Consider the following 27,149-nt stretch of genomic DNA (forward strand, 5'->3'; position numbering starts at 1 on the left):
ACTTTCAGTAAATCAACCACCGAAGAAGAGTGTGTTCAATAGCAGCACTTTCGAGATGTCCCTCCCTGTCCAGCTCCCTGCCATCATCTGGGAAGCATACACACATCCACATGAGGCCCTCCACCTCAACACCCACCCACCCCATTTAGGGAAACGCAGGCACAGACTGCTCCAGGCACTGCTTTCACCTCCTGCTCCAGCTTACTGTAGGAGAAGCACCTTAGAAATGGAGTAAGATTTATTGTGCCAAAAAGAAGGGGGAAGGAAGCAACTTTCCCTCCCCAAACACATACTCCTCTTCCATGAATCCTTTGACTTTGTGCCAAGTTCAAACCTCTTCTCTACTGGGAAAGCCTGTCCTGCCAACAGAAACCCAGAGGGGAAATCTCAGAAGAGACCAAGGCAGTTCCATGGTATTTGACCACACACCAAGGCCCACTTTGCTCCACATCCGCCTCTCACGTCCCAACAGACATCTGCTTGGACAACAAGCTCATTTGGGATACAGTTTCCCATGCAGGAGTTGTCATCCCAGTATCTCTCGCTTTAAGATAAAGAATCTTAAAAGTCATTGTGTCATAGGGAAAATCATTACAATTCTAACTTAAAATGCAGAGGCAGTGGTATAACTTTAAGGTTATCAAACTCCTGCCTTCTCCAACAGAGAGGTCTGTTGCAAAGCCTGTAATGAAGTGCAAAACATGGACCCAAAGCAGCATCACAGGGCATGATGTTAAGTGATTAGAAGCAGCAGCATTGACTGGGAACTGCTACAGAATTTGGTGTTTGCCCAGCACACACTTCACTGTGCCATGGAACCAACATCTCCACAGAACCTGCAACCTCAGCTGCTCCTGACCTCGCTTCAGGTTAACAAAAAACACTTGGCACCCACAGCTACAGCTGCAGACCTGCCACACATTGCACCACATACACAACCCTTGCACGTGTGCCCAGCCCATGTGGGGCACGTCCCGCAGAAAACTCCTCATCCACGGGAAAGACAGGCTCATCTGGCTGGCAGTAGCGGACACAGCAGCAGCTGGATGTCTGCTTATCCCCCCAGGCTCTAGGGGAAAAGGGCACCCAGGAACAGCAAACAAAGGTGATGGCAACAACAGGGCTGAGAGCAGAAGGACCCACTGCTACAAACTCCCTCATACAAAACTTCTGTTCCTAGAAGGTCCCAAATGCCCCAGTTCTTCCATCAATGCCTCAGCCCAGGCAACCTGAGCACTTTCACCATCCCCTGCTTCACAGCTTGCTTCAGCAACTCCAGATTGGCCCCCTCAAACCCTAGTTCTGCCCCACTTGCCCAGATATCCACCTGTTTCTTGCATTCCTCAGATTCCTCCAGGCACCTCAACCACCTGACTCCAATCTGCTGCCCACCACAACTCAAGAACCCAAGACCCCACCCTAATTGCCATCCTGTGCACCCCGCCCCCTACCACATCAAGGCAGGGTCAGTGTCCTTACACTGCATTTTCTGGTCATCTACAGATTTGCAAACAAGCAAGCTGTGTTGTGAGCTCGTTTTCAGATCTGCAAGTATCAGCATAAATGATAATGCAGAATGAAAAGTCCTTGACAGTGACGGACATTTGTTTTTTAATTTGTCTAACAGCCATTGTTACGAGGTTGGATGAGATGGAAACCCAACTGCCTTCCTGTAGTCGAGGGTGCAATGGAGAGAACAGTTTTCAGAGCAGCATTACAAGAGCCCTCTGTGTCCTCTGTACAACAGGGACAATGCCAATCACACTGGAACTATAGAATCACAGAATGGTTTGGGTTGAAAGGGACTTAAAGATCATCTAATTCCAATCCCCCTGCGATGGGCAGGGACACCTTCTAATCTAGTGCAAAAAAATCAAAAAGCACCAACTGCTCCTGCAGCTACTCCCATATAGACAAATAACTTCCATAGCAAAGGGATTCCTTGAAGAGGGGCACATTCCCCCCGGTGCCAGTCCCTTTCCAAGACCTCCCATTGCAGGAAAGAAAGGCTGAACAAGACACAGGTAGGGAAAGTTACTGCCCCAAGGCACTGTTAGCACAGATAAGCTATTATAAATCAAGATCATCTGCAACTGCAGGACTCAGGTTTTCTTCTACCCCACGTTATCTTCCTGCCCACGATGCCAAAGCACTACGATGTGGGCAGTGTTTGCGTTAAGATAGCTACTAATCCCTGCTAGACAGGGGCATGGCCACCAAGCCCAACCTGCTATCTGGATGGCGCAGAAAACAGAGGGATTTGGGGGGTTTGTAAAACTTGCAAAGCTTTACATTCCTGCCAGGTCAGCCTGATGACTCTGTTCCCTTTCTGCTCGCTCGGTGCGTCCTCATTTGAAACAAAACAAAAAAAAAGAAAGATAAAGAGAGGCGTTTCAGAGATTCGCCTTCGGCACGTTTGAATCCTCAAAGGCTTTCTGTTAGAGCCAGGCTTGAAAAGCGCAAATTTTATAAAAGCTAAGAGGGATGCCTCCCATGCGGGCTAAAACCAGCGAAGGCAGGGACCACGGCCGCGTGTTTACACACGCCAGAGGTGCGGAAAGAGCCGAGACGGGGAGAGGGCGGACAACCGGTCCTAGAGAAAGGGATGCCCACCCCGAGCCCATCCCTGCGGGGCATTTTCCCGCAAAGGCGCCGTTAACGGGACACCCGCGGGGACGATGGAGCTCGGGGAAGGAGCCCCAGCCCTGCCCCCGGCACACACCCGCGACAGGGTTTAGGAGGAGGGGGACACTCACTGAGAGGGCGACACCTGACACAGACACAGCTGCAGCCCTCCCACCCTTTTTGTGGCCGGGGGGTCCCTGCACTCCCGCACCCACCCCAAAACCCACGGAAGGGGCAGCAGGAGCCGTGCCCGTCACTGCGGCACCGCTGGCGGGGTGGGAAGGGACGCTGAAATTGCGAGAAGGTGATGGGAAAGGGGGGTTGAGGAAGCAGCTGCGAAGCCCCGGGGAGGGTGGGGGGGGGCTGTCCGCCCTCTCGGTCCGCGCGTTACCTGGGGACGCAGCTCGGGCTGGAACCGTCGATCTCCCACGTGGCGAAGAGGTTCATAGGCACGGGCCGCCCCAGGGCCCCGGCGCCGCCGGGGAAGCTGAGGCGGCCCCGCTCGGCCGCCGCCGCCATGGCTGTGCCCGCCGGCCTGGCGCGCGCCCACCGGGCCGCCGCCGCCGCCCCGCCCCGCCCGCGGGGGGCGCGTCACAGGGGGCGGAACCGTCCGCAAAGGAGGCGGGGCTATAGGGGAATGGGCGCGACTTATATATAGGCGGTTCGCCTGGGCGGGGAGGGGCGTCATGGGTGAGGGGCGTGGCCAGACCTAAGGAGGTGTGTCTATGATGAGGGGGCGTGGCCAGAGCTGAGAGGGCGTGTCCATTGTGATGAGGCGTGGCCAGCGCTCAGGGGCGTGGCCAATGCGAAGAGGGCGTGTCCGCGCCGATGGGGCCGTGCCTGTGATTATGGGGCGCGGTCACCGCTGAGGAGGCGTGGCCATCCCTTTTTTGGGTGTGGCCATCACCGAGGGGGCGTGGCCATCACTGTAGCCGTGGCTCCGCCCCCCCGACCGGGCGGAAGTGGAGGGTCGGCCGCTGGAGCACGCCGGAAGCGGCGGTGTCGGTTTCCGGCGGCTCCGTGGCAGGGCGGGCGGCGGGCGCAGCCATGGTGTTGCTCACGATGATCGCCCGCGTGGCGGACGGGCTCCCCCTGGCCGCCTCCATGCAGGAGGACGAGCAGGTGCGGCCGGCGAGGCGCGGGTGGAGCGGGGCCGGCGTGTCGGTGGGGAGCGGGCGGGGGGCGCGGCCCGGCGGGACCGGCGCGGCCCCTTCTCGCAGTGGGGCGGCTCCGGCACAAGCGTTTCCCGGCGGTGCTGGTGGTGGTGTTGGTGGCGGCGGCGGCGGTGGTGGTGGTGGTGGTGGGTGCGAGGGGGATAGGGAGAGGGAGAGCCGCCGCGGTGCTGTCGGGCGGAGCCCCCGCAGTCCCCCCGCGGTGTCTCCGGTCTTGACCGCCCCAACAGCCCGTCCCTCCCCCCCTCCCTCCTCAGTCAGGCCGCGACCTGCAGCAGTACCAGAGCCAAGCGAAGCAGCTCTTCCGCAAGCTGAACGAGCAGTCCCCGACGAGATGCACCCTGGAGGCGGGAGCCATGGCTTTCCAGTGAGTGCCGGGCGGGGACGTGGGGAAAAGGGGATTCTCCGCCGTGGGAATGAGTGAAGGCTCTTCCGGCTCGGGGTGAGGGTTTGTTGGGAATTGGGCTGCCTGAAACAGGAGAGTTGCTTCAGCTGCCTGCCCTGCCAGCTGAGCTGCTCGAAGGGCAGAATGTGTGAGTTGTCGCTGCTTGGCACAGGTGTCTGGCACTTGATTTTCAGCCAGGTTCATGGTTCTGCCTTTGCTGAAGACAATACAGGTTCTGTTCTCTTCAAGGTTTTTCTATTTGTTTGCACTCTCTACTATACCTTCGCTGCTTCTCCTGTACCTCCTGTGTCTTGTCTTTGAAGAGAGATGTCCTTGGTAAAACCAGTCTGGTGGTGCCACTGTGAGTTCCTCTTGCACAGGATTTTCCCCCTGTGTTCCCTGAGATTGCATCTTTTCATGTATTAGAAGCACATGGAGCATCTCCGAGCTTTTTTATTATTATTTCCCTATTATCTGACAGGCTTCTTTCTCTCATCTTGTAGATTCAACCTTGTTGTTGATTGTCCAGTAGCACTCTAGCAAGGGAGCTTGGATATAAAATAAGGAAAGCACACAGGGAGTGCAGGTCAGATGTCCTGATTGCTTAATCAATAGCAAGGGAGCTGGACAGGCAAGTGAACAGGGGAAGAATTGGCAGTCAATGAAAAGCAGGAGAGCTTGTGTGCGATAAAGTAAATGCTTCTTTCTGTGATATGTCATTATCTGGCAGAATAAAGCTTGAGAAAGTCAAGATCCTGTCAAGAATCAGAATTTTGCTATTAGCAGGAATAACTGCTACAAGTCTCTGAGATCAGGTTCCATGTGAGGCACCAAGGCAGAGTTGTGCAGTTTGGGCAGCAATATGCCAAGATTTCCTGCACTTTGCACCACTTCTGCTGCACTGCCAGCAGCAGGATCCCTCAATTCCCGAGGGATTCCTGGTGACTGGGTGTGGGTTTATAGCTGGGTGAGGGGGAGAGAGCCTTTTAATGCAGGGCAAGGTTGATTTTAGGTCTCTGCTTCTATAACAAGCAAATTTACCACCCTGCCCCTTTCTTCAGAGATTTGGCAACATGAAAAGATGGGAACAGGAGTTTTTTGGAAGGGTAATCTTTGGCAAAAACCATGAGGTTTCGAGGGCTACTTTTCTAGTGATTGGCTTACATAAAGTGACCATGACAAGATTTAAAAAAAATGTTTTCTCTTGGCTTCTGGTTGCCTTTGATAGGGACTTATGGTTGTCACAGGACAACCCTGATTAGTCTGGCCATCCTTATCTCCTGTTGCAGAATGAACTGCAAAGTGCTGCTCTACATTGTCTTCTTTCTACATGTTGAAACTTTATAGAATTTAAAAACTCTGATTTTTAAGTGTTTCCTTGGCACTGCATGGGTGTAGCTCAGACTGGCAACAAAGCCTTGAGAAAGAGCCTGTGTAGATCCCAGTAAATCCCTTCTTGAGTTACTTCCATGATGCAAGCAGAGTGATGTCTGGTGAGGTGGCAACGTGTGCCCAGGAAATCAAAGCCTATTAACGGTGGCTGTGATGCCACCACTTCTGATGGGGAGGGAGGGCTTGGGCAGGCTCCTGTTTTGACAGCTGTGCCAAAGGAACAGCTGGGTTACCTGGCTGGCAGGCAGCCAGGGAGAGGAGTGTTCCTTCTTCTGAGTTGAGTTAGTCCCTAGACAGGTTCTACTGCCACCTGACAGCTGCTGCTGCAGAGCACTCGCTGCTGCCTCCTTTGAGGTGGGATGTTATGGCAGGACCTGTGTGAAAAGAATACTTTCAGGTCAGAAATCCCTCTGTAGAGGGAGGGGAGGTAATGGGGGAATTCGAGATGTAGTCTAAAATAACGCTGACTGACGACCACGCTGTTTGTTAGCGCAGCTCACCAATTTTTTTCTGCCAAATCAGAGCCCTGGCTGCTGAGGGCAGCACAAACCTGGACAGAGCATTTCGTGGTGTGAGTTAGCAGTGTAGCTAAGGATATTGCTGAACTTGCTGAGGTGGTGGTATTGAATGTTTTTAGCTTGCATCAATTCAGAGAAGAGCCAAACCATGCTGAAATGTGGAGCTTAAACTATGACCACTAAGATGATTTCTACCTAAGCTTCAGCTCCAAAAGCTGTGTCACCCTTTCAGCTGCAGCACTGGGAGCACATGGCAGGTACAAGAACACTGATGGTGTTTCCTGTGCTGTCAGTCAGCAGGTGACCTTTGGCTGATGAATGGCTGAAGTGGCTCTTACCTGTCATGTTGAAAGCGACCCTTGGCCTTTGCCACTGTTACCAGGATGAAGTTTTTCTCTCTCCAGATATCCCAGATGACTATGAGAAACCTGCTGGCTGTACTCAGTGTGCAGGAATCCAGAGTGCAGGAGTTAACAGTGGCAAATGGCACCATCTGCCCCTGGTGTGAGGACGTGCTAAGCAGGTGCTGTGCTGAAGCTCAGAGATGCACACAATGTGTAAAACTGAGAAGCCCAGCTGTGTGGAAACTCTGCTCTGAGGTTGACAAAATCATCTGAAACTGGGTCAGAATGAGGTGAGCTCACTCTCTGTGGTGCTGACCGATCAATTTTAAATCTAACACATTGAATAACTCATCAGGGAAAAGCAAGTGGGAAATACAGCTGAAGAGCTCCAGGCAGGACCAGCTGACCCGGGCACAGATAAACAGACCTGTGCCAATGGGACATATTCCTCATAGTGCTCTCATCTGGAGAGTGCTGCTCCAGCAATACTCTCAGGATTCCCATCTGGCACACATTTTCCTCATTTCAAAAGATTTGTTCAAGTCTTGCTTGTCATGACAGTGGCTACATCAAGCTCTGGGTGATGATCTGTAGCAACTCCAGTCTGTCAAACAGGTCTCCAGGGGTAAGGGAAGAACAGAGGCATGATGTAGTGTAGCATTAGTCCTAGGCACTGATGCACTCCTGGCTGAGGGACATATAAAGGAACAAAGGAGTGGGGACGTGCTGTGGAACAGATTATGGCAATTGGAGTTTCTTGCTTCTGGTTGGGGTAGATGAGTTGTTGATTGAAGGCTGGCAGGGTTCACACACAGCCCATATAAAGACGGATGCAATGGAGACTCCTGAGCCCAGGAGTGAGCTGAGGATGGCTAATTCAAAGGACATGGACCTGTTGGGGGTATCTAGAAAGCAGTGGGGAGTGAGAGGAAGTTGTTTTGTAAGCCTGATGTGACTATTAACAAAATTTTAAGCTACTTATTTTACTATTGTGCCCTTGGGACTGGATTATTTCTTTAATACACTGCTAATCTTTATGCTAACTAGACTAATGTATAACGACATTATGCAGAAAGTCAAAGGAAGGTAACATAAAAGTTGCATTTACATTCCACCCTGGAGAATATAGATAAGTGTTCAAAAGTGTTTCCAGGGCTATTTACTGTCTCCACTCCCTTGGTTTTGGTGGGAATATTGTTGCCTTTATATTGGCTAAGTGAGGAAGAAAATGTAGTTGGGAATGTACAGCAGCAGTCATAGCACAGCTTAAATAATCTGAAGATTGGTTCTATCTTAGCCCTTATTCCAGTAGGCTTTTTAGCTGAATTATAATGAAAAGCCCCTGTTCTCCCTGTTGGCAGAGACACTGGAGCTCACACTAAACAAGGTCAGCCCTAAGCCTCTGCAAACAAATAAGAACTAGATGGGATGGGGATGCTGGGAGGAGGAGTGGAGGACCCCTGCATCCTCAGCTGCAGGGCAAACCAAACAGCATGACACAACAGCAGGTGTCACTGTGCATTTTAGAGCTCCTCACTTTGCAGCCAGAGAACTGGTGGCACAGTCACACCTACCCATGGCAAATCCACAGGTAAGGTCACCAGAACCTGTGTATCACCAGTATTTTTCCCCAGCTACCTTTTAGGTGATGCATGTGAATAGCAACACCCCACCCACAGGCTGGTGTTGGGGAAGGAAAGGGATACCCAGCCCTCCAAAACTGAAGGGGAGAGCTGGCAGTGACTGTGTGGCTTTGTAGCACACTGAGACTGAATTCTTGTGTGTGTCCTAACCCCAGTGCTTTAGCTTTCCATTTGTGTGCCTCAGGTACTTGGCTGTGCTGCCAAGTAGAGATGTGTTGGCCACCTTCCCCTCTACTCTGCTGGCAAACTTTCTTGTGCTCCCCTTCTCCCAGCTGTGGGAGGGCAGTAGGGTGTCCTCTCTTTTGTACTCCAAAATTATAACTCTTTTGTTGCTGATATTTTGTTCAGCTAGTGATATTCACAGACCAGCTTTTGTTCCAGTGAAGGCAAAGTTCAGGGCATTTGGCATGGGTGTAGGGTCTGAGGCTACATGAAAATTTATTTTGGGGTAAAAAAAAAAAAAATTAACCATTGCTTTGTAGAAAGGTTTGCACTTGATGCAGGCATGGAAAACTGAAAGTCCTTGTACCCACTTGTCATTGCCTTGTAGGAATAAAGGAATGCAGGGTGGGGTTTGATAGGATAGGTTCAGATTTGGTTGATTAATGCCCTGTCTGCTGTTCTTTTAGCTACATCATCGAGAAGGGGGTGTGTTACCTGGTCCTGTGTGAAGCTGCATTCCCCAAGAAACTGGCCTTTGCATATCTGGAAGACTTGCACTCAGAGTTTGATGAGCAGCATGGCAAGAAGGTTCCAACAGTCTCCAGGCCCTATTCCTTCATTGAATTTGGTGAGGTCCCTCTCCTTGTGGCTGGTTGGGAAACTTCTTGCTGGGGCAGGCAGCAGCAGCCACAGGATCCTCTCCATCTTGGTGTATGGAATTAACAGTTTAACCTCTTCTTGGCATTAGAGACATGGGCATTTTGGAGAATAGAGGAGTGGGTGCATGCAGGAGAATAGGGAAATGGTACATGTCCTTTGATTCAGATTTCCTGCTTTTAGTCTCCTGGCTTTGCTCCAGTGAATATTTGCTTGTAGTCTCCTGGCTGTCTCAGCAATGCTCCCACTCCCTCAGCAGCCAGGCCGCTCTGTGTTAGGTGAGATCACCTCTGATAGCCCTGTCTCGTTCCAGACACCTACATCCAGAAAACTAAGAAGCTCTACATTGATAGCCGGGCGAGGAGGAACCTGGGCTCCATCAACACAGAGCTGCAAGATGTGCAGAGGATTATGGTGGCCAACATTGAGGAAGTCCTACAGCGAGGAGAGGCACTTTCAGGTACTGGGAGTGGCCAGTGTTTGGCACACAGTTCCTTGTCCCTTTGGTCAGCTGGGTGGGCAGAGCATACTGAAGGGAAAGGCTGGGTAATCCCTGAGCCTCCTGAGAAAAGCAGGGAATTCAGTGGGTGTTTCAGTTGGATTGGTTGCATCCTGAAGCACCTGGCAGGTACTGATGCTTCTTTTGGGCGAGACCAGCATCTCACCAGTTTGGGTTGCTCCCATCCCAGCAGGACAAGCGTTAGAGCACTGCAGAGGGGCTCAGGCTGTGCTGCCACATGAAACTGCTGCGCTTGCAGCTGTGTACAGTTCAGGTAACACCTGGAGAACATTCGGTTAATCTTGACTGACTTCTCTCCCCTTTCCCTTTAACAGCTCTTGATTCCAAGGCCAACAACTTGTCCAGTTTGTCCAAGAAGTACCGTCAGGACGCCAAGTACCTGAACATGCGTTCCACATACGCCAAGCTGGCGGCCGTAGCTGTGTTTTTTATCATGCTGATCGTCTACGTGAGGTTCTGGTGGCTGTGAGCTGGTTCGGTCATGGAAGAGGGAAAGCCGGTAGCCTGGCAGGTGTATGTGTGCAGGACACTGTTCATGGGGGATGTGCATTAGAATCCACACAGGACCATCACCTTTACCGGAGTGTCCTGAGATTGTTAGGTGACACCTGACTACTGCAGCTCTCAGTGGAGCCTAACAATAGGTGTAAAGGCTTGTTGACTGCAGGCTTTTCCTCTGAGGCAGTTTGCACTAGGGTACTGCAGAGTTTGGCCTCCCACGGTTCTCCCCCCTCCCGGGGCACTCTGAGAACAGTCAATCAGTGCAGTTTAGCATAATCACATTGTATGTCCTCCTGTTGAGTAGCTCTATTGGGAACTGGACTCTAATGAACATTCCTTGTGTTGGTAATGTTAGCTTTTTTAGAATCTGGGTCTGCAGTTATTTTTATTTCTTTCTCTTTCAAGACTCCCCTGTTTGAAGGCAAATACTGCACTGTACATAAACCAGCTTTCACCTCTGTCAGAATACCTATTGAGTTTTCTGTGTCTTGACATCTTGGCTTGTTACACTTTAAGTTGCTATAGGAAGAAATGGATGTTAAACTATGCCTTAAAATACGTTCTGTCTAGTACTAGGAGGGGCAATGGAAGGCTTCTGTATTACTGATTCCTGAAAAATTAAATTACAGGTTTTCTAAGTGTCCACTTTCCCTCTCCTGACAGCTGTGTGTGACAGTATGTTTCCACATGAACAGGGTGTGTAATTCAGTGCTGTTTGAGCGGGCACAGTGCAAACTATGTCAGCACTCTTTATTTTTTCCTTTTATCTGCAGATTCACTACATCGTTTCCTTCCTTTTTGTAACTGTGCTTTCCTTCCAAAATGTGTCAAAACTGCCAGCATTTCATCTCTGGGATCCTTGTTTTCTTTCTCCCTCTTTCCCTCACCAAAACAACCAAAAAAACCAAAACTCTGAATGTTGTGAAGAAAAGGCAGTGTTTCTTTAAAGAACATTTGAATTTTACATGAAGGATTAGGATGACTTTAAAATAGTGGAATTCTTTGGAAACACCAACTTTTTTTCCCTGTGGTCACCCTCTCCCTACCTCACTTGGGAAGTTGAAACTGTAGGTGAAGAAAAACTCATTATGGGGCAATAGTATAGAGCTTCTTTCTTATGGGCCAATCTATATATTACGAGTGTAATATGATTTTTTTTTAAATTGTTTTTTTGGTCCACTTGTGCTAAGAGTAACATTTTGCCAGTCAGCTTTTGGTTTTATTAAAAAAAAAAAAAGAGAGAGAGAAAAGAAATCCCACAACTCAGGCACTCTTCTGCAGGCAGTGTCACAGAAGGAAGTTTCAGGACTTCCCAGCACCTCTTACAAGCACATAATCTTATGTAGTTCTGGATGTACAAGCTGTGACCTGGAAGTGTTTCCTGCCACCGGGTGGGAAACAGAGCTGTTGTCCTGTCTGGGAATGCTCCCCAGCTTGGTGTTGGACTGGCAGGGAAGCAGTTAACACTCATCCACTGATAAACCCAGCAAATCTGAGCTGCCACATAGTCTAAAGTAATCCAGTTTCTGCATGATGCCTCCAAGTGTTACTTTGTAGGTTGCTTTTATTATAATTATTATTATTTTAAATCCTTTTGAGTGGTGTCCCTAACAGGTGAATGTCCCAGTGATGTAGGTCTGTGTAATGTAGGTGCTGGAAGGTCTTACCGTTCAGACACCGACTGTCCGTGGATTGTTGTGATTGAGGAGGGAGATGTTCCTGCAGCACGGGGCAACTTGGGGAGCAGCTGCCTCCTGCAGCCCCCGTGTCAGCAGTGAAATAAATGCTCCTGAAAATCCCCTCTGCAGCGTGGAGTGTCCTGTGTCTCATTTCTGTGATCTTGGGGGATGCTTTCTTTCCTTCCAGGGACACAAGAGGGTGGAGACCCCATAGCTGAAGCCACCTGGCTCCTGTTTGGAGGCAAAACCAGTTGAAAAATATGATCTTGGCCATTTTCTGGCAGAGAGACTGTACTTTGTTCATAGTGGGGGTCTCTCTGTACTGCTGTGTGTCTGCATGTTGCAGGCAGCCTCCTCAGCGTGGGCAGAACTTTTTGGGGACAATTTTGTGGCTGTTCACACAGGGCACATGAGAAGCAGGACAAACTGGGAGTGGGGTGTGTCAGCAGGAACAGGACCCGGAGCTACTACATATGCTGCTTGCCAAGAGGGAAGACAAGCAGGGCTCCTCTCCCGCAGGCCAGCGTGGGGCTCCAGGGAGCACCTTACAAGCAACTTCCACACTGGGTTCAAAACACGGAGCCCCCTTTCCTCCCTTTCACGGGGCAGAGATGCCGCTGATGCTTTATCCGAGGGAGGCGTGGGCTGAGTTTTGCTTTTTGCTGGGGGCTCTTTGCACCTTTCGAGCATCCAGGCGTGAGCTTGGTCACTCCTGTCGGGCTGCTTGGGGCAGACGGGAGGAGAGCCCAGTGCCGGTTTCTCCATGACGACTCGCTCGGAGCTGGACGAGCGCCCGTGGGTGGCTCAGGGCCAGGGTCCGTGCCCAGGTGTGCCGTGGTGGGCGCAGGGTGCAGCCCCGCTGGGAGTGGTGGCCGGGCCACCGCTGGCACAGGGGTCGCGGTGCTGGGCGCTCGGTGCAGGCAGCGGGCAGAGCCGGTCCCGGGGCCGCTGCCTGCAGGTGGCAGTGCCGGCGCGGAGATGGGGCGTGGAGCGGAGACGAGGGGACTAACGGGGCTCCTGAGGGCCCGCCCAGCTCATTGCGATGCCCTGGCCTCCCCAAAGACCCGCAGCCGCGCTGGACCTGGGCGACGTCCCCGTGAGCCCGGTGATCTGCCTGCAAGGGCTCCTGGACTGCGCCTCAACAGGTTGTGTTGCCTCACCCCACGGTGCAGCCGGGATGCTTAGTCTGAGCTGGATGGAGATACTTCCCAGCAGGACATTTGCCTGTCACTTCCTATCCAATGCCCTTTCCATTTTCATTTCTGTTTGTCAGCTGCCTCTCTGTTTCCAGAGACTCTGGAACAGGCTTTGCCTGCTGGGTTCCCCCCCGGGCGTCCCCCCAATTCCTGCACCTGCTCCCCACAACGTGGCGGAGCTGAGGGGTTTTGTCCCATGCCAGGTGCATGTGGAGCAGAGGGGAAGCAGGATCTGGGAGCAGTGCAAACTCCTGGCACTTCTGCAGCATCTGAACCCCTGCTCTGGGTGAGTTTAGGGGGCAGAGCTGGGCTCTCCCTTCTCCCACAGTGTGCCCATTGCCACTGGGAAACCTTTGGCACAGGCAGAGTGCAAAAGAGAAGAGGATGGTGCAGGGTGCCCTGGGAGCTACTCTGCTCATCATGTGAGCACAGTGGTGAAAAGCTGATAGTTTTGTCTCTTGCTTGCTGCTGACACCACCCAGGATCTGGGCACCCCTGGATGTCCTCGTGTCACAGAGCCAGGGTACTGTTGGGGACAGTGCCTGCTGGAGGGACCATACGTGGCTGTGTACCCCGTTGCCCACTGCAGGGCTGTGCTGGGTGGTTACACCACTGGGCATGCTGGTGTAGGGTGATGGAGGTTTTCTCCCTGAGTGAAGCAGCAAGAGCAGACAGGCAGAGCTGGTTCCCAGATGCTGCCAAACCTGCCATGGGTGGGGCATGGAACTTCAGAGATAAAGAGTGCAGCTGGATGGCAAAGACTGAATGGATGCTCCAGCTGATCTTGTCAAATAAAAACCAAGTCTTACCTGGCACAGGTTGTGGCCATGCTCTGTACTGTCATCACTCTGGGAGCAGCCATTCGAACATGACAGGGTTTTGGTTTCTGTGTTGACTTGGTTACCAGTTGTTTCCCCTGCTTTGAACCAGCTCCTCACATTTGCAAACCCATCTTTTGAGTAGGTTTTGAGAAAACCCCACTTTCAGCATCTTTCCCTCTGGGACCACAGGGGCATTTTACCCTGGATGGTTTCTGGAAGCTGCTTTGACATGAGTGAACGTCCCAGTGGTGTGAAGGGCTGTGCCAGCAGCCCTGTGACAGAGCAAGCACCTACTCAGGGCACCCAACACCCCAGAAGTTCCCAGAGAGCAATGACCAGGGTGGCAGAGGTTGGAGTTCAGCCTTCAAGCACCCTAGTTCTTGTTTACCCTACCTCAGTGGCTGACATGGGGACACAGCAGCTCTGTCCCTCTGGGGGGCTCTGAATTCCTCCTTGGGCCAGGGAGGGATGCCCTGTAGAGCCAGGCTGAGGGGCTGTGGAGGTCCCTTCTCCCCTCTCCTCTCCTCACACTTTGCTCTGCTGCATTGCTACAATGTGACCTTTTGGAAACAAGGATGCTGATCTTCTTCTTCCCAAAAATGAAGGCTTTTCTGAGAGCAGGGTGCTGGGCTGGTAACCGGCCAGGGGCAGCTGACTGTGAGACCAGCCCTCCTGCACTGGCCTGAGTCAGTGCTGCATCCCAGAGCATCCTGAATCATCCCATCTCCCCTGTCCCTGGTGATACAACAGCGCTGGTCCTGAGCACTTGGCGAGCTGCAAGGCAGGACTAGGGGCACCTACTGAGCCCCCTGGCAGCCTTCTCACTCTGTCCCTCTTGTCCCCCCCAGACCTGAGGTCTTTGGGGGTCCCTGAGATTCCCAAGTTCCTGCAGTCTGCACTGGGGAGAAGTGGGCTACAACCTCTCCACTGCAGACGCCCTTCCCGTGCTTCCTCAACAGCCTCCAACCCAGCTGCCCACACGTCCCTGGCTCTGCCTCCCCTGGGGCAGCTGTGTCACCTCCTCTGTCCAGCCTGTCCCCCTTTTTTCCCTGGCTTGGATACCATTTGTGTCCCCTGCGGGGGTGCCCTGGGGTTTGCCCACAGCACAGAGCCTTGCAGAGCTTTGCACGGCTGCTCCCAGCTGGCTGCAGCCATGCCTGAGCTCACAAACCCTCCAGAGGTGATAAAGCAGAAGTTGGGGAGTCCCTGCTCACCATGCCAACCCCGATGGGGCTGCCAGACCCTGACATGTGGCTTTTTCTGGGCTGATGGCTGCATGGAGGAGCCCAGTGTGATTTTAAACCAAGGCTCAGAAAACCCACTGTGGCTGAGCCCCAGCACCCTGCAGTGAGGTGATAAACCTGTTTCCTCTGTCATTGCCTTCTTTCTTCTCTTCCTCTCCCCAGCATCTCCCTTGGCCTCCGAGTGCTCCCTGGTCACCCCAGCACACTCTGCTTCCCTGGCACACCACCCACACTCACTGGAAATGGGCCCCACTGCAGCACAACAACCAGAACAAAAGTGCACCCTCCCCGTCAGCCACCACTGGGGCCCCCCAGATTGGCAGCAGAGACAGGATTTGCATTGAAGAGCAGAACTACATGTGATTGATGGAGCCATAGGGACCATAAGTCCTATGCACTGGGATGTGTGTGGGCCAGAGTCTGGAGAGCATGAGGTGTGTGTGGTTCCTCAGGACCTTTCCCAGAGTTTCATGTCCCCACCATGGACATCGCCTTGCAGCTGCAATGGCATCTTGCCCCTGGCATCCACCTTGGGAGAGGAGGGAACCATGAGGCAAGAAGGTTGCTTCTGGTGCAGCTCGAGCTCAGAGGAGGCTGCACAGAGCAGTATGAGGCTCCTACCCAGGGACAGGAGGGATGAAAGGGCACGACTGCTCTGGGTCCCACAGGAATAGGAGGAAGCCTCTATTGTGCCCCTACCTGCATGAGGACCAGAGCTGATGGGGGCTGTGCCTGCGTAGCCATCCCCCAGCAGAAGGGGTGGCTTTCATGGGAGAGGAGCGGGGTGCTGGCCTGCTGCACATCACCAGCGTAGCTCCCCAGAGGCTGCTGATCATCAGGGAGAGTCGCAGATTCCCATTTATCCAGCGGATGCTGGGTACAGACCTGAAAAAGGCAACCTAAAGATTGTGGTGAGCAGCTGCCCCTTCCTTGTGCCGCGGCCGTACCACCGTGCCAGCTGCCACTGCAGCACCGGCTGCGACCTGGGGAGTGACCACAAGTCAGTGGGTTCTTGCTCCATAGCATGCACAGAGCCAGGGGCATTTGGGGAGCTTCACGGCCACCCTGTACATCAGACCAACTTTGGTAAAAGCTAAGCAGCTCCATCTGCAATTTAAATACCCCAGGGGCTGCTGAGAGCAGGCAGCAGCAGTTAAGGCAGAGGGGGAGTCGATTAAGGCAGAGAGAGAGGGGAGCCCAGTGTGGCTTGATGCAGGAATGCCTTTGCACTTCTCTATTTCCTTTTAAGATGAAGCTAGCTGGCAGGTAAGGTAATCACAGTATAAGCCAAGTCATGTGGATGTTAAGAGTTTGCAGATGAGCCACAGGACAAGCTATTTGCGGCACAAGCACAAAGCTGCCAGCCCTGAGGATTTTGTTGGAAACCTCTCTCCCTCCTGCTTTTCTTAAACCTCTTGGCTGCTGACGTCTTGTAACTATGAAATACCCTGAGCTCCCATTTTAATGGGGTTCCAGCTCTTCTGTTCACAAAAGAGAATGGGGTATATGACTGAAGCATGCCCTAAGGACCCCCAGATCAGGGGCAGGTAAAAATGAGCAACATTTATCTGGGATAAGATGTAAAATGCTGGAATGTAAGGCAGGCATTGGGGTGTGGGCTGAGCTGCAGTCTGAATGCCTGAACAACCATCAATGTCACTGAAAGGCTATTGCAAAAAAACACAACGTCTTCAAAGCAAGCCAATCCAAAGCTGTTGAAATCAGTGGTTCCTCCAAGATGAGGGACACAGAAGAAGTGCCACGGGCCTCACTGACCAGGTACAGATACCCAAAAACACCTCAGAATGTTCAAATGCATTTTGCATTCTTCGAGGATAGCTGGGAAGAGCACTGCAGAGCCCCAGCACGTGTCTGCCCATCGGCATCCCCCTGGCTGCAGAGAGGGGAGGCATCTGGGAGGTGGGGACATGCTGTTCCTGGTGGCTCCCTTTCTGAACAAGTGTGTGGATGCCCCGTGGAGCAGGAACTAAAACCACTGCAGGGTGAGACTGCTGGAGCCTCAGAGAGCACCTGATCTCCCTGCCTTTGTCAGCTAAAGTGCCAGGATTTCTCTAATTGCTGGGGCCATTTAACTAGGGATGCCGTGGCTATGGAGCCTGCTCAGCTTTCCTAATTCCTCAGCTGGCATCACTTCCAGTGGCAGAGCACACTCAGCCCTCTTTCAGGCACCCTGCCTGCCTCCTCTTGCCACCCTGGGCAGCAGGGGCTTGACTCCCGCACGTTCCATGGACAAAGAGGGGCAATAGTGCATGGTGCAAACCAGATGGAAACTACCAAAAACCTTGCCACAGATCTCCAATTCCACTGCTGGCTGCTGGTCATCCCTGCGTGGGATGCTCTGCTCTGTGGGCAGCTGAGCCCACATGCTCCCACGAGGGTAGGGTTAGAGTGGAAAGATAAGAACCATCAGCAGGTTCCCCAGACCTGTGGGAGGGAAGTGACACCTTCCATCTTCCAGGTTGGATTCTCCCGATGAGCCTCATCTGTCAGCTGGAGCTGGTTGCTCCCAGGAACTGTGCCAGGGCAGCCCTGGATCCTGTCCCTGCACTGGGGTTCAGTGCCTTGTGCTCAGGCCAAGTGAGACACAGCAGAGGATGAGCTGCCTCAAGGTCAGGGGTCATAAGTAATGGTCAGCACTGAGGGGAGCTGGAAATGGCAGCTTTTGGTGAAATACCAGAATTCCTCCTGATTTGCATTCAGGACATCATCCCCAAGCCTTTCTTGTCGTAGTCATATCCCTGTCCCTCCTCAATTCCCAGCTCGGCTCTGTGATCATTTTAACTAAAGTGTTGGTCGGTGCTGCCCATAATTTAATATGTGGGAAGTTTTGGTCATGCTGGGGATCTGGCCTCCACCCCAGCAGGTCAGGAGCTGCAGGGAGGGTGTATGCCAGGAGCAATGCCATGGCATGGCCATCACAGCTGTGAGGCACTGTCATCTACCCACGAGCAGCTGTTGGAGTGGTGACGGGAAAATCTGGCAGCTGTGCAGGATGGTGGGGGACTTGTCACCAAGGTTGCATTGGCATACCTGAAAAAATCATAAAGGGGGTAGGGCAGTGACTGGGAGGAGCTCTGGGATCTGGAGAATTACAGGGGGAAAACAGTGAGGTTTATTCATTACCCCCTCTCTCTCCCGAACCCAGCACAATCCTGCCTTCACGGGCCAGCCTGCCGTGTCAGCACTGCACACAAAGGGCTCTCAGTCCTCCAGAGCCTGAGCCAGGGCAGAAGGATTTTTAACGCTTTAAATGATGGCTGAGGACTGGGAGGGATATCGAGGTTGAATCCAGCTGCTGTCCTCCTGAGACCTCTTCTGTGGGAACCCAGGTCTCCTCCCGGGTTTCTGCAGCAGAAGCAGCTGTGGGGGTGAGCCCTGGGGGGGTGAGCTTGTCCACATGCTCCAGAGGGTCCCCTGCCCACTGGGGTGAGCTTGAAGGCTGAGGCTGCTTTTGGGTTTCCCATCCCAATGGGATGGGAGCGCCCCACCAGTCCTGCCTAGCAGCTGCCTGCACCCCACATCTGAGAGAAGGGCAGGGCAGCATGTCCAGTGGAGAACTCTGCTGTCCTCCTCTGTGGGCATCACTGCCACCACCCTGCAAGGGCATGACAACATGTCCTGTTGCCCCGGCCCTCCATCCCCCCATCCTTTTTCTGCCAATCACCCCCATCCCCACTGCCCCCATCATCCCCCATCCCTACTGCTCCCTATCATCCCACATACCCATGGTCTATCCCCACTGCCCCCATCATCCCCTGTCTCCACTCCCCCACATCATACTCCATCCCTAGGGTCCATCCCCGCACTCTGCCATCCCCTCTCCCCCATCATCCCCTATCCCCACGGTCCATCGCCCCACCATTCCCCATCCCCATCACTCCCTATCCCCACTCCCCCCATCATTCCTATCCCCACGGTCCGTCCCCAGTCCCCACATAATCTCCCATCCCCACGGTCCAGCCCCACATCATTCGCCATCCCCACTCCCCCCATTATCTCCCCTCCCTACGGTCCATCCCCACTTCCCCATCATCCCTATCCCCACGATCCGGACCCCATCACCCCCATCCCCGCTGTCCCGTTATCCCCATCCCCATCCCCATCGCCTCCCGTTCCCTCTCGGCCCCGCCCCTTTCCCGGCCCCGCCCCGTTCCCGCCCCTCCTCTCGCGGTGTTGGCGCCCCCTGGCGGCGGTCCGGTCCGGTCCGGGCGGGGCGTGTCCCGGCGCGGCGGAGGAAGCGGGGGCGTTGCGGCGCGGCCATGTCCCTCCGCGCGGGCGGGCGCCCAGATCCCTCCGCCGAGCCCGTGGCGGCGGGAGCGGCCGTGGCCATGGCCCGCGGAGCGGGGCCCGCGCTCGCCGCGCTGCTCGCCCTGGTGCTGGCCGTGCTCCGCCGCGCCGAGCCCGCCGCCGGTGAGTGCCGGGGGGCGCGGGGCGGGCGGGGTGTGTGTGTGTGTGCGCGGAGCGAGGGGCTGCGCGGGGGCGGGGGGGACCGGCCCCACGCCCGCCGGCGATGGGCACCCGCGCCCGGGTGCCGCCGCGCGGGGGTTCGGTGCCGCCGGGGGTCGGTGTGCGCGGCCCCCGGTGCGGGCGGGGGCGGCGGGCTGAGCGCCCGGGGGAGCCGCGCTCCCGTGGGAACGGCGCTCCCAGGGGAGCCGCTCCCCCGCGGCACCCACGCGCGGCGGGAAAGCCGCCCCGGCTGGCGGAGCGCGGCGGGGATGGATGTGCCGCCGCCGCTGCTGCTGCTCCCGGAGAGAGCTGCGGGGCTGGGCTTTAAAAACGCGGGGAGAAAATGGTTTGCGGCGCCCGGCGCTCCGCATACCTGAGCACCGAGCCTTTGTTGGGGGCATTCCTGCACACACGGAGGGAATCTCTACGTGTCCTCCTCCTCCTCCTCCTCCTCCTCTTTTTAGTCGGTCCAGGCGTGATGAAGCCGTGTGTGCACATCTGGGGAAAGCGCCGCTTTTTGTCACTGTTCCCCCTTTCGCGCTGGCGTTTTCAGTATGTTTTACAGCTGGGCTGGATCACCGGTCCATACACACAGCTGGTGGGTTCTGGTGGATCTCCTGCTCCTGGAGTAAAGCTTGTGCAGCCTTGCAGCACGTTAAAGCTATCGAGGACCAGCAGTGACTTCTCATTCCTTCTTTTTACTCCTGAGAGGCTGGATTGCTCTTCAGATGACTTGTGAACAGTGCAGCCGTGGATGAAGGTGTTAGTGGGAGTTGTTTAGGGCATGAGCGCGAGCAAGACAGTGATAATTAGTTTTGTTGTTCGGTATGGTTGGGAGTGGAAATTGTTGTCTGCAGAGCTTTAACCACTTCTGCCGGTTTGGACACAGAGTAGTTGGTCAATCAGTCAATCTGTTTTGACTTTGAAATGGTCATTATTTGTCTCCCGGGAGAAATGTTTTTGTTTTTTTTTTCCAGTAAGCCCCTCTGAAATTGACTTACTTAGTTCTACTAATATGTTGCAGGAAGGTGGTTGGAGTTAAAAAAAGCTGTTTTCCTGAACACGTTTTGGCCAGATTTGCTCAAAAGGGGCTGGAAAATTAAAGGGTCTTTCAAGTGTAGGTGTCTTATAAATTCAGAAATATGTTTTCTTGCTAGGGTAGAGGTATGGTGCATGGTAGAACTGTTATTTCTGGAAATGGCTTACATGGTAAGATGTAAGATGGCAAAATACTATTTTTGTGAAGACCAAATGTCATGTGCACTTATTAAAACTGTACTTTATATACCAGCAATTTACCAGCTTATTGCTGGCCCTACTGGTTCCTTCTCTGATGGGCTGAGAGGAGAAATAGCTGTGGCATCACTTGTTGTCACTTACCTGGGTATGGACACCTGTAAGGCTGGTCGAGGTCTTCCCATTCTGCCAAAGTTTTTGGCTTTGTGGGTGAAATCTCTTTCCAGGCTGAAAGTGACTCCTGTTTTTCCTGAGATACTGACCTGCATCTTGTTCTTGGGAGTGGGAGCTGCGGCTTGAATTAATGGGAAAGGGAAAGATGAAATCACCGAAAGGGTATTTTCAGGTGCGTATTCAACTGGCTTGATGCTCTTGTGCAAGAAAGGGCAGGTACCTGATGTCAGCCCTCTTGGTCAATAAATAGGAGGCTCCTGGATGCACTAAACGCTATGGTTTGGACTACTCAGCCCTGCCTCATCATGCAAGCCCCATGGTGCAGTGACTTGCTTTTCCAGTTTAGTTTTGCAAAGGGCTGCAGTTGAAGGTGCAGTAAGCTGGGGTGGGGCAGCAACACCTGCGCTTTTGGTGAGGATACTCACCTGATAATTGGCTGTGAGAGATTCCCTTCGCTTCTGATCAGGCAGGAATCCTGGCTGTTAAGCCCACCCTAATTACCCACTGTCGTTAACTCTTGAGTTCTGCCTCACCGGGCTGCTGTTGCCTGCCAGCCCGTGTTTCTAACAGGTTACAATGGATTTTTAATCAGCGCTGCGCTGGCGTGGACTGCAGTTTGAGGTCTTTAGTATTCAAACAGTGAAACTTTGGAGGACTTCAGATAATGCTGACAGCACCGGTCTGCTTGTTATGGATTTGCTTATGGGAGAGCAAGTTGGACTTGATTTTCTGAAGGTGTTACTGTCTATCAAATTTGTTCTTATCAAAGATGCTGATTTAGACTTTCAAAAGGGAACACGATGAGAATCTGGTAAACTCCCATCACCACCTGCAGGGCATCACTTAGTCAGATTAGAAATACGTGAAGATCCTCCTGCTGATGTTCTCAGGACTTGAATCCTTGGGAAAGGAGGACTCACGCCCCTGGTGGCATTTGGCATTCGAATATCTTATAGTGGATGGGTTGGGTTTTTGTCAGCCTTCACAGCTACTTCCCTTTTTTTTTTTTTTTTTTTATTTGTTGCTGTTGCAATAGGTGGGTGATTCCCTTCAGTAGGCTTTGGTCCTGTCCAGCTTCTCCTGTTTTCGAAAGTGGTGTCTGTGCCATGAGAGGGTATGGGTGGCTGGACTTCAAACCCAGGACAAGGAATAGGTGGAAAAGCAGCAGCAGGACTCTGACAGCCTGTTTCTTCTGGACTTAATATCAAAACCAAGCAGTCGTGCTTTGTCACTCCAGATGTGACATAGTTTCCTTTAAGTTTATACTCTTGGCTAATGACTGTTAAGTGGAGAATGGATACAGTGATTATTAATTCTCACCCATTCTTTGGGATGTGTTCTAGAAATGTTGGAGGAAAAAAGAAGCTTTCCTAAGCATCTGTGTTAAAAGGTCCTTTTGTCCTTATGTTATTAGTCTTTATGAATTCACTTTGAAATCATCTTGACAACAGAAGTCAAGGACTGTCAGTGCCGCCCTAGAAGAAACAGTGCTTACATCGTTCTAAACAGGGTCATCTGAGATCTGCAGAAATAATTGTCCGTTCTGTTTAGAAAATAATCTGTTCCTAGGGCACATGTCCTTTTTTTAGACTGCTGTGGGTATGAAAAAAGAGCTTTGTATCTCAAAATGGCACGGGCGTCTGCTGTTTGTTCCGTGCAGCAAGTCTTCATCTTGCTTCTCTGACAACACCCTGGATGGCTGCGGAAGCACTGCTCAGCACAAGTAGTGGGATAACATTTCTGCACAGGCAAACATGCTTAATGTTCAAATTAATAAAGATTTAGTGCTGGAGAATGACGGAAGACTTTGGAGAAGAGGTGAGCATGGCTCCCGCCTGCCAGATTGCCATGGAAACACCAATACCTCTTCAGCTCTTTAATTGCCTTCCCTACATTTTTTTGTTGAAAACTTTTTTTTTTTTTCCAACTAAGCGCTTTATGTTGCAGTTCTGGATTTTAGGCATTTTGGCTTTGTTTGGAAAACTGAAAATAGAGGAAGGCATGGAACAGCAGCTGTGTAAGGAGATGGAGAAATGGCAACTGACAGTCTTCGAACTGTGTTATGGGTTCATCCTGAATTCAGTAGTATTATAATGTGAGCTTTTATCAGTAGTTTTTCAACAACAACAGTATCACATGAACTGTAGCTGCATCTAATATAAATAAGTCATCCTGTAGCTTTCTGGGCCCAAGACCCTGATGACGAAAGACTTCAACTCTACTTGTGAATTGGCATGATGGTCCTTAGCTCTGTTCATAGGAGGGCCAATTAGTAGTTTTTATGGTTCCTAGATACTTGGAGGAGAGATCTGGAACAGATAATGTCTGGGCATGTAGTCAGATTTGCTGTTGGCATTCTTGAATTCAAAAAAAATCTGATGAACTTCTGTAGCAGAATTTCTTCTTCTTTACTGGCTGGTTCTTCTGAAAGCCACTTTAATACTCTCTTCTCAAATTTTTTATGCTTGTCTAGACACATTAGTGAAGGAAACCAGTTTAGATATTGGGATTTTCTCTCCCAAAAAGTATGGGGTGTTGGTTGACTGCCTTCACACTCCTCTGAGCTCTGCTTAGCTTGTTAGCTGATGAGTCTTGTGTTATCCAATCGATTTCAGGCTTTTGTATGTAAAAACATTGGAGATGTCTTAATCTGATTAAAGCATTGTACTTTACAGACTGTTTCCATGCCCTGTAGACAAGCATTGTCCTTAACTACTGCTCTCTCTCTGTGAAGTGCTTGTTTAATTTCCCCAGATGTTAACAGCTTCTAAATCTGAGCTGAGTATCAGGCTTCACCCCTTTTTCACAGTAAGGATTTTTACCTGTTTGCTTCCTTCCCCCTCTGTGTGGCTGCCATGGGATGATCTGTTCTTCAGAAAAAAAGAAAAAGCTCTTTCCCTATTTTCAGCTAGCTGCTATTTACTATGGGTTCTTCCCTGGTATTATTTACTATGGGTTCTTCCCTGGTACGTAATCTCACTGGAACTGTAATCTCTTGAGGTTAGTGAATAGTGTAATTAGTCCTTTGTGGTTTTCCTCCAAAATTTTGTTATCTTTTGTGTGTTTTCTCCATATGTGGAGTGCTGCTTACTCCTTACCAGCTTTCTCAGCAGTTGTTTGTGTGGTGCGTGGTGCTGCTGTGGAAGGATTTTGTCCCTTTCTGCACATCGAGGACCTTCCTCCAGAATGTACCTCATGTTTCAGCATTTTCCTTTAACTGCTTTTTCCACGCTCTGTTTTTCCTGAAGGGAATCAGCAGCTGTTTTTTGCTTCCTTGGAATTTGAGACCCCCTCGATTTGTTGTGTAGCTGGCATTTCTGGCCATGCTGATGGTCGTCCTCTTCAGAGCTGATCCACCTCTGACAAACAACCTTGAGCATGAGATTTTCCATGCATCTTGTCTTGCTGTTGTTTGAGGGCTTCAAATCCTCTTCTCTCCTTTCTCTTAATACATAATGGGTAGCACAGTTGAAATGTCAGGCTGTTTCTCATGAGTCTCAGTAAAGACAGAAAATACACTGACTACTTAAAAGTTACTGAAACCTATTTTGCCCTTCGGTTTTCTTTCTGGTCTTGAATGTGTTTTTAGCCTGACTTCTTTTTGTATGTTCAAGTAGATTGTTTTCCCCCCTCTCCCATGAGAAGTTTTGAACCTATGGACAAGTTTCATCCACAAATGACAAAGGTCTCGGTTCTGATACTTAATGAAAAATTTATGGACAGAAAGAGGATATAGTGTCCTTCCAAGGAGAAAGCTGAGCTGCTGGTACAGCTATGTTCTCTACCAGAATATTACTCTCCCTTTATTTACAGTAAAACCTTTGGTCAGAGCCTGCACCTTCTTAGATGCAGGATAATCAACCACAAAGCTACAGGAAACCAGCTTTATAACGTCTCTTTTTCGCAGCATCGATTGTTTTGGTATTTTTCATTTTTATTTCTGCTTGACTTTTTCTGAATTTGTGGGCAAGGAGTTTACTGGCATTACTTTCCTTTTAGTAGTTGTAACAAAGCCCTTTCAGACTTGCTCTGATTATGGATCTGTTTCCCTGTATCAAAGCTCTTTTAAAAGCTGAACTCTGACACAGCTTCTGATCTTAATCCTTCACTATTTCTTTTAATTTTCTAGCCTAGAAAATATCTAAATTTATAGTGGGCAGATAAAGTGTGGAAACCACATCACAACTTCCAGATCATCTTGGCATTGTAAAGAACAATGAGGCAGAAACAAAACTTTTCTTTTTCTCCTAGATTTGCTGTAACTGTCTCTTTAGCCAAAAAAATTAAACCTAGATGACATCGTGTTCCAGTTAAGTGTGAGCTTTGGATTTGGGCGTTGAGAATCTCAACGCTCTCTGTATGTGTCTGCGAGTAACACTTTCTGCTTGTGCTTATTTTACAGCAGTGGCTATCTGGTTTTCCCTCTGGCCTTGGAAAATAGTTCTAGTAGGATGTTAAATGTCAGTTTAGAGTTTACATCTCAGTGCAGGAACGTGCAGCATTTGTATGGACTCCAGGCTGGGTTGTATTGCTAACAGTGTCCATCTCGCCTGCACTTAGAGCCCTTGTCTGAGAAATCCTTCGAACTCAGCTACAATGACTGCCAGAAATTGGGTACTCCTTTCACAAATGTTGGCCTGCCCAGTCCATGAGAAGCCAGTCTTTCAAAAATCATGGGGTGTCTTCCCAATAGTCCCTAAAGGGACTGATAAAAATTATGAAGCAATTTGAGTACCCGAGAAAGCCACGGGATTTCCCCTTGACAACCTGCTGGCATGTGGGAGCAAACCTTCCACCACACCAGGGTGTGAGGACTGGAAACGTCACTGCTTGTGCTTGGTCTGGGCTAACCCAGCTTCTGGTGGTCTTGGTGGTTTTGTCAAGCTGTGGCAAGTCCAGAAAACCACCTAACAATTCACCGTTTCTGTTTTTGTTAAACGCAGAAGAAAACTGTCAAAATCAACGTGTTGGACTCAAAGCCTTGACAGAGTGCTGGTGCTCTCTGTATCTTTTCAAGACAAGACTGTCTTCTCTCGTGCTGTACACACCAGAGTATTCCCAGTTAACGTAATGGGTGTAGTGAAACAAACTTTTTATGCTGCTGAGCTTGAAGGTAAAGTTCCTGATACTGTTAACTCTTGAGCACGACATGGTAGAGTAGCAGAGAAGTAGCTTTTGAAGTAAGTAGTGTTGAAATGACATGTTTTGCATGCATTGTGAAATTGTGGAAGATATCATGAAATACAGGAAGACAGTGCTTTGTGCAAAGAAATGCTAATTTTACTGTGAGAACTGTAGTCTTTGATTTCCCTTGTGATTTCTTTTTTTTTTTTTTTTTTAAATCACGTGGCTCTTTAATACTCATTTTAATATAGAATATGGTTACATTTACATTCACTTCAGCTGTAGTTGCATTTCAAAATATTTATTTTCAGCCTATTTTAGTCCAAAGCCGAAAACAAACACAAAAATATTTTGCACTTTTTCTTAGTGTCTTTCACTTCTGAGTTACTATAGACAAAATATATATTTAAAAATTTATTGCCCCGTTGTGTCTGTTAAAGAATTGTAAGGGCTGGTAGTAGTTTAATGACCTGCTAAACAGCAGTTCAAGGTGGGAATAATTTGTCAAAAAACCTGGGCAAAAGTTAATGGTTGCTTTGCTAAATCCTCTCTGCTGTGTCTGTATTTTGGCCCAGGAAACCAAACTGGAATCACTTATTTGGATCCTTACTGTGACTCCAAAAGCCATCAGCCTCTTGTTCCCCTCCGTGCAGTTGTGCTGCAGGGTGTTTTTGGCCAAGTGCTAGTTAAGCTTTTACTATGTGGGTTACAAAATCAACTGGCTGCTCAGTTCTCACTGGGGACGCGGGTACTCGACGGGGTTACAAAATTGTGTTTGAAAGATTGAGCACAAAAGAAATAATCCTCCGAGTATTTGCTTCACTGGCTTGATTGGTGTGAAAAGAATGAAAATTCAAGGTGGCGAGATGAGAATACCAAGCCTGCTTCCCCTCGTGGTTCTCTTGAAATGTGGGAAGGCTCGCTTTAACCCTCCTCCATTTCCCTGGAGTAGCAGGGGTGGTGGGAGTTGTCGGAATCGTTACACTTTCTCTTGGACACAGTGCAGTTTCTCTTGGACACAGTGTAACCGAGCTCTGCTAACTGGAGCTAATCTTCGCTGTGAAAACAAGCTGCTGCAGTGTTAGACAGCAGCAGATGAAGTTGGGAGTCAAAGCCATGTGGATGTTGCCGTTAAATGGGATAAAAATTGTCAGACAGGTGCAAATCAGCGTAAGTGTTCTTGCCCTCTGTGGGAGGGAATGCCGTGCAAAATCCGTGTTAATATTTCGGTCGCTTGGTTACCCTGACCTCAGGGGTTATCTGAAAGGGGCTCAGAGTGGAATTTTGTT

At 50.9% G+C, this 27,149-nt stretch overlaps 4 protein-coding genes across 12 annotated transcripts in view; 2 read left to right on the forward strand and 2 right to left on the reverse strand.

Moving 5' to 3' along the window:
* PACS2 (phosphofurin acidic cluster sorting protein 2) overlaps positions 1-3,182 on the reverse strand; it is a 78,428-nt gene extending 75,246 nt beyond the window's left edge. For 8 of the 9 annotated variants that reach the window (XM_051805068.1, XM_051805038.1, XM_051805028.1 and 5 more), the window contains exon 1: positions 3,017-3,182. In XM_051805068.1, the coding sequence (XP_051661028.1) occupies positions 3,017-3,144 (128 nt within the window). In that variant the 5' untranslated portion in view covers positions 3,145-3,182. The remainder of the gene's footprint in view (positions 1-3,016) is intronic. The other variant, XM_051805049.1, reaches the window with a different exon arrangement.
* Positions 1-27,149, reverse strand: part of MTA1 (metastasis associated 1) — a 229,881-nt gene that overhangs the window by 155,478 nt on the left and 47,254 nt on the right. The gene's annotated exons all lie outside the window — the stretch shown is intronic.
* Positions 3,586-11,726, forward strand: SEC22B (SEC22 homolog B, vesicle trafficking protein). Its single transcript, XM_051805161.1, has 5 exons — positions 3,586-3,747; positions 4,055-4,164; positions 8,709-8,869; positions 9,212-9,358; positions 9,733-11,726. Exons 1-5 carry the CDS (start codon positions 3,673-3,675, stop codon positions 9,885-9,887), a joined length of 648 nt encoding a protein of 215 aa, XP_051661121.1. The 5' UTR covers positions 3,586-3,672; the 3' UTR covers positions 9,888-11,726.
* The window catches only part of NOTCH2 (notch receptor 2), an 85,464-nt gene continuing 77,295 nt past the window's right edge, over positions 18,981-27,149 (forward strand). Inside the window, exon 1 of the mRNA XM_051804988.1 lies at positions 18,981-19,290. Within this exon, the coding sequence (XP_051660948.1) occupies positions 19,140-19,290 (151 nt within the window). The 5' untranslated portion in view covers positions 18,981-19,139. The remainder of the gene's footprint in view (positions 19,291-27,149) is intronic.

The sequence above is a fragment of the Manacus candei genome, unplaced genomic scaffold (assembly GCF_025592945.1).
Source record: "Manacus candei isolate 608988 ecotype Guabito, Panama unplaced genomic scaffold, ASM2559294v1 h1tg000005l, whole genome shotgun sequence".
Classification (NCBI taxonomy): domain Eukaryota; kingdom Metazoa; phylum Chordata; class Aves; order Passeriformes; family Pipridae; genus Manacus; species Manacus candei.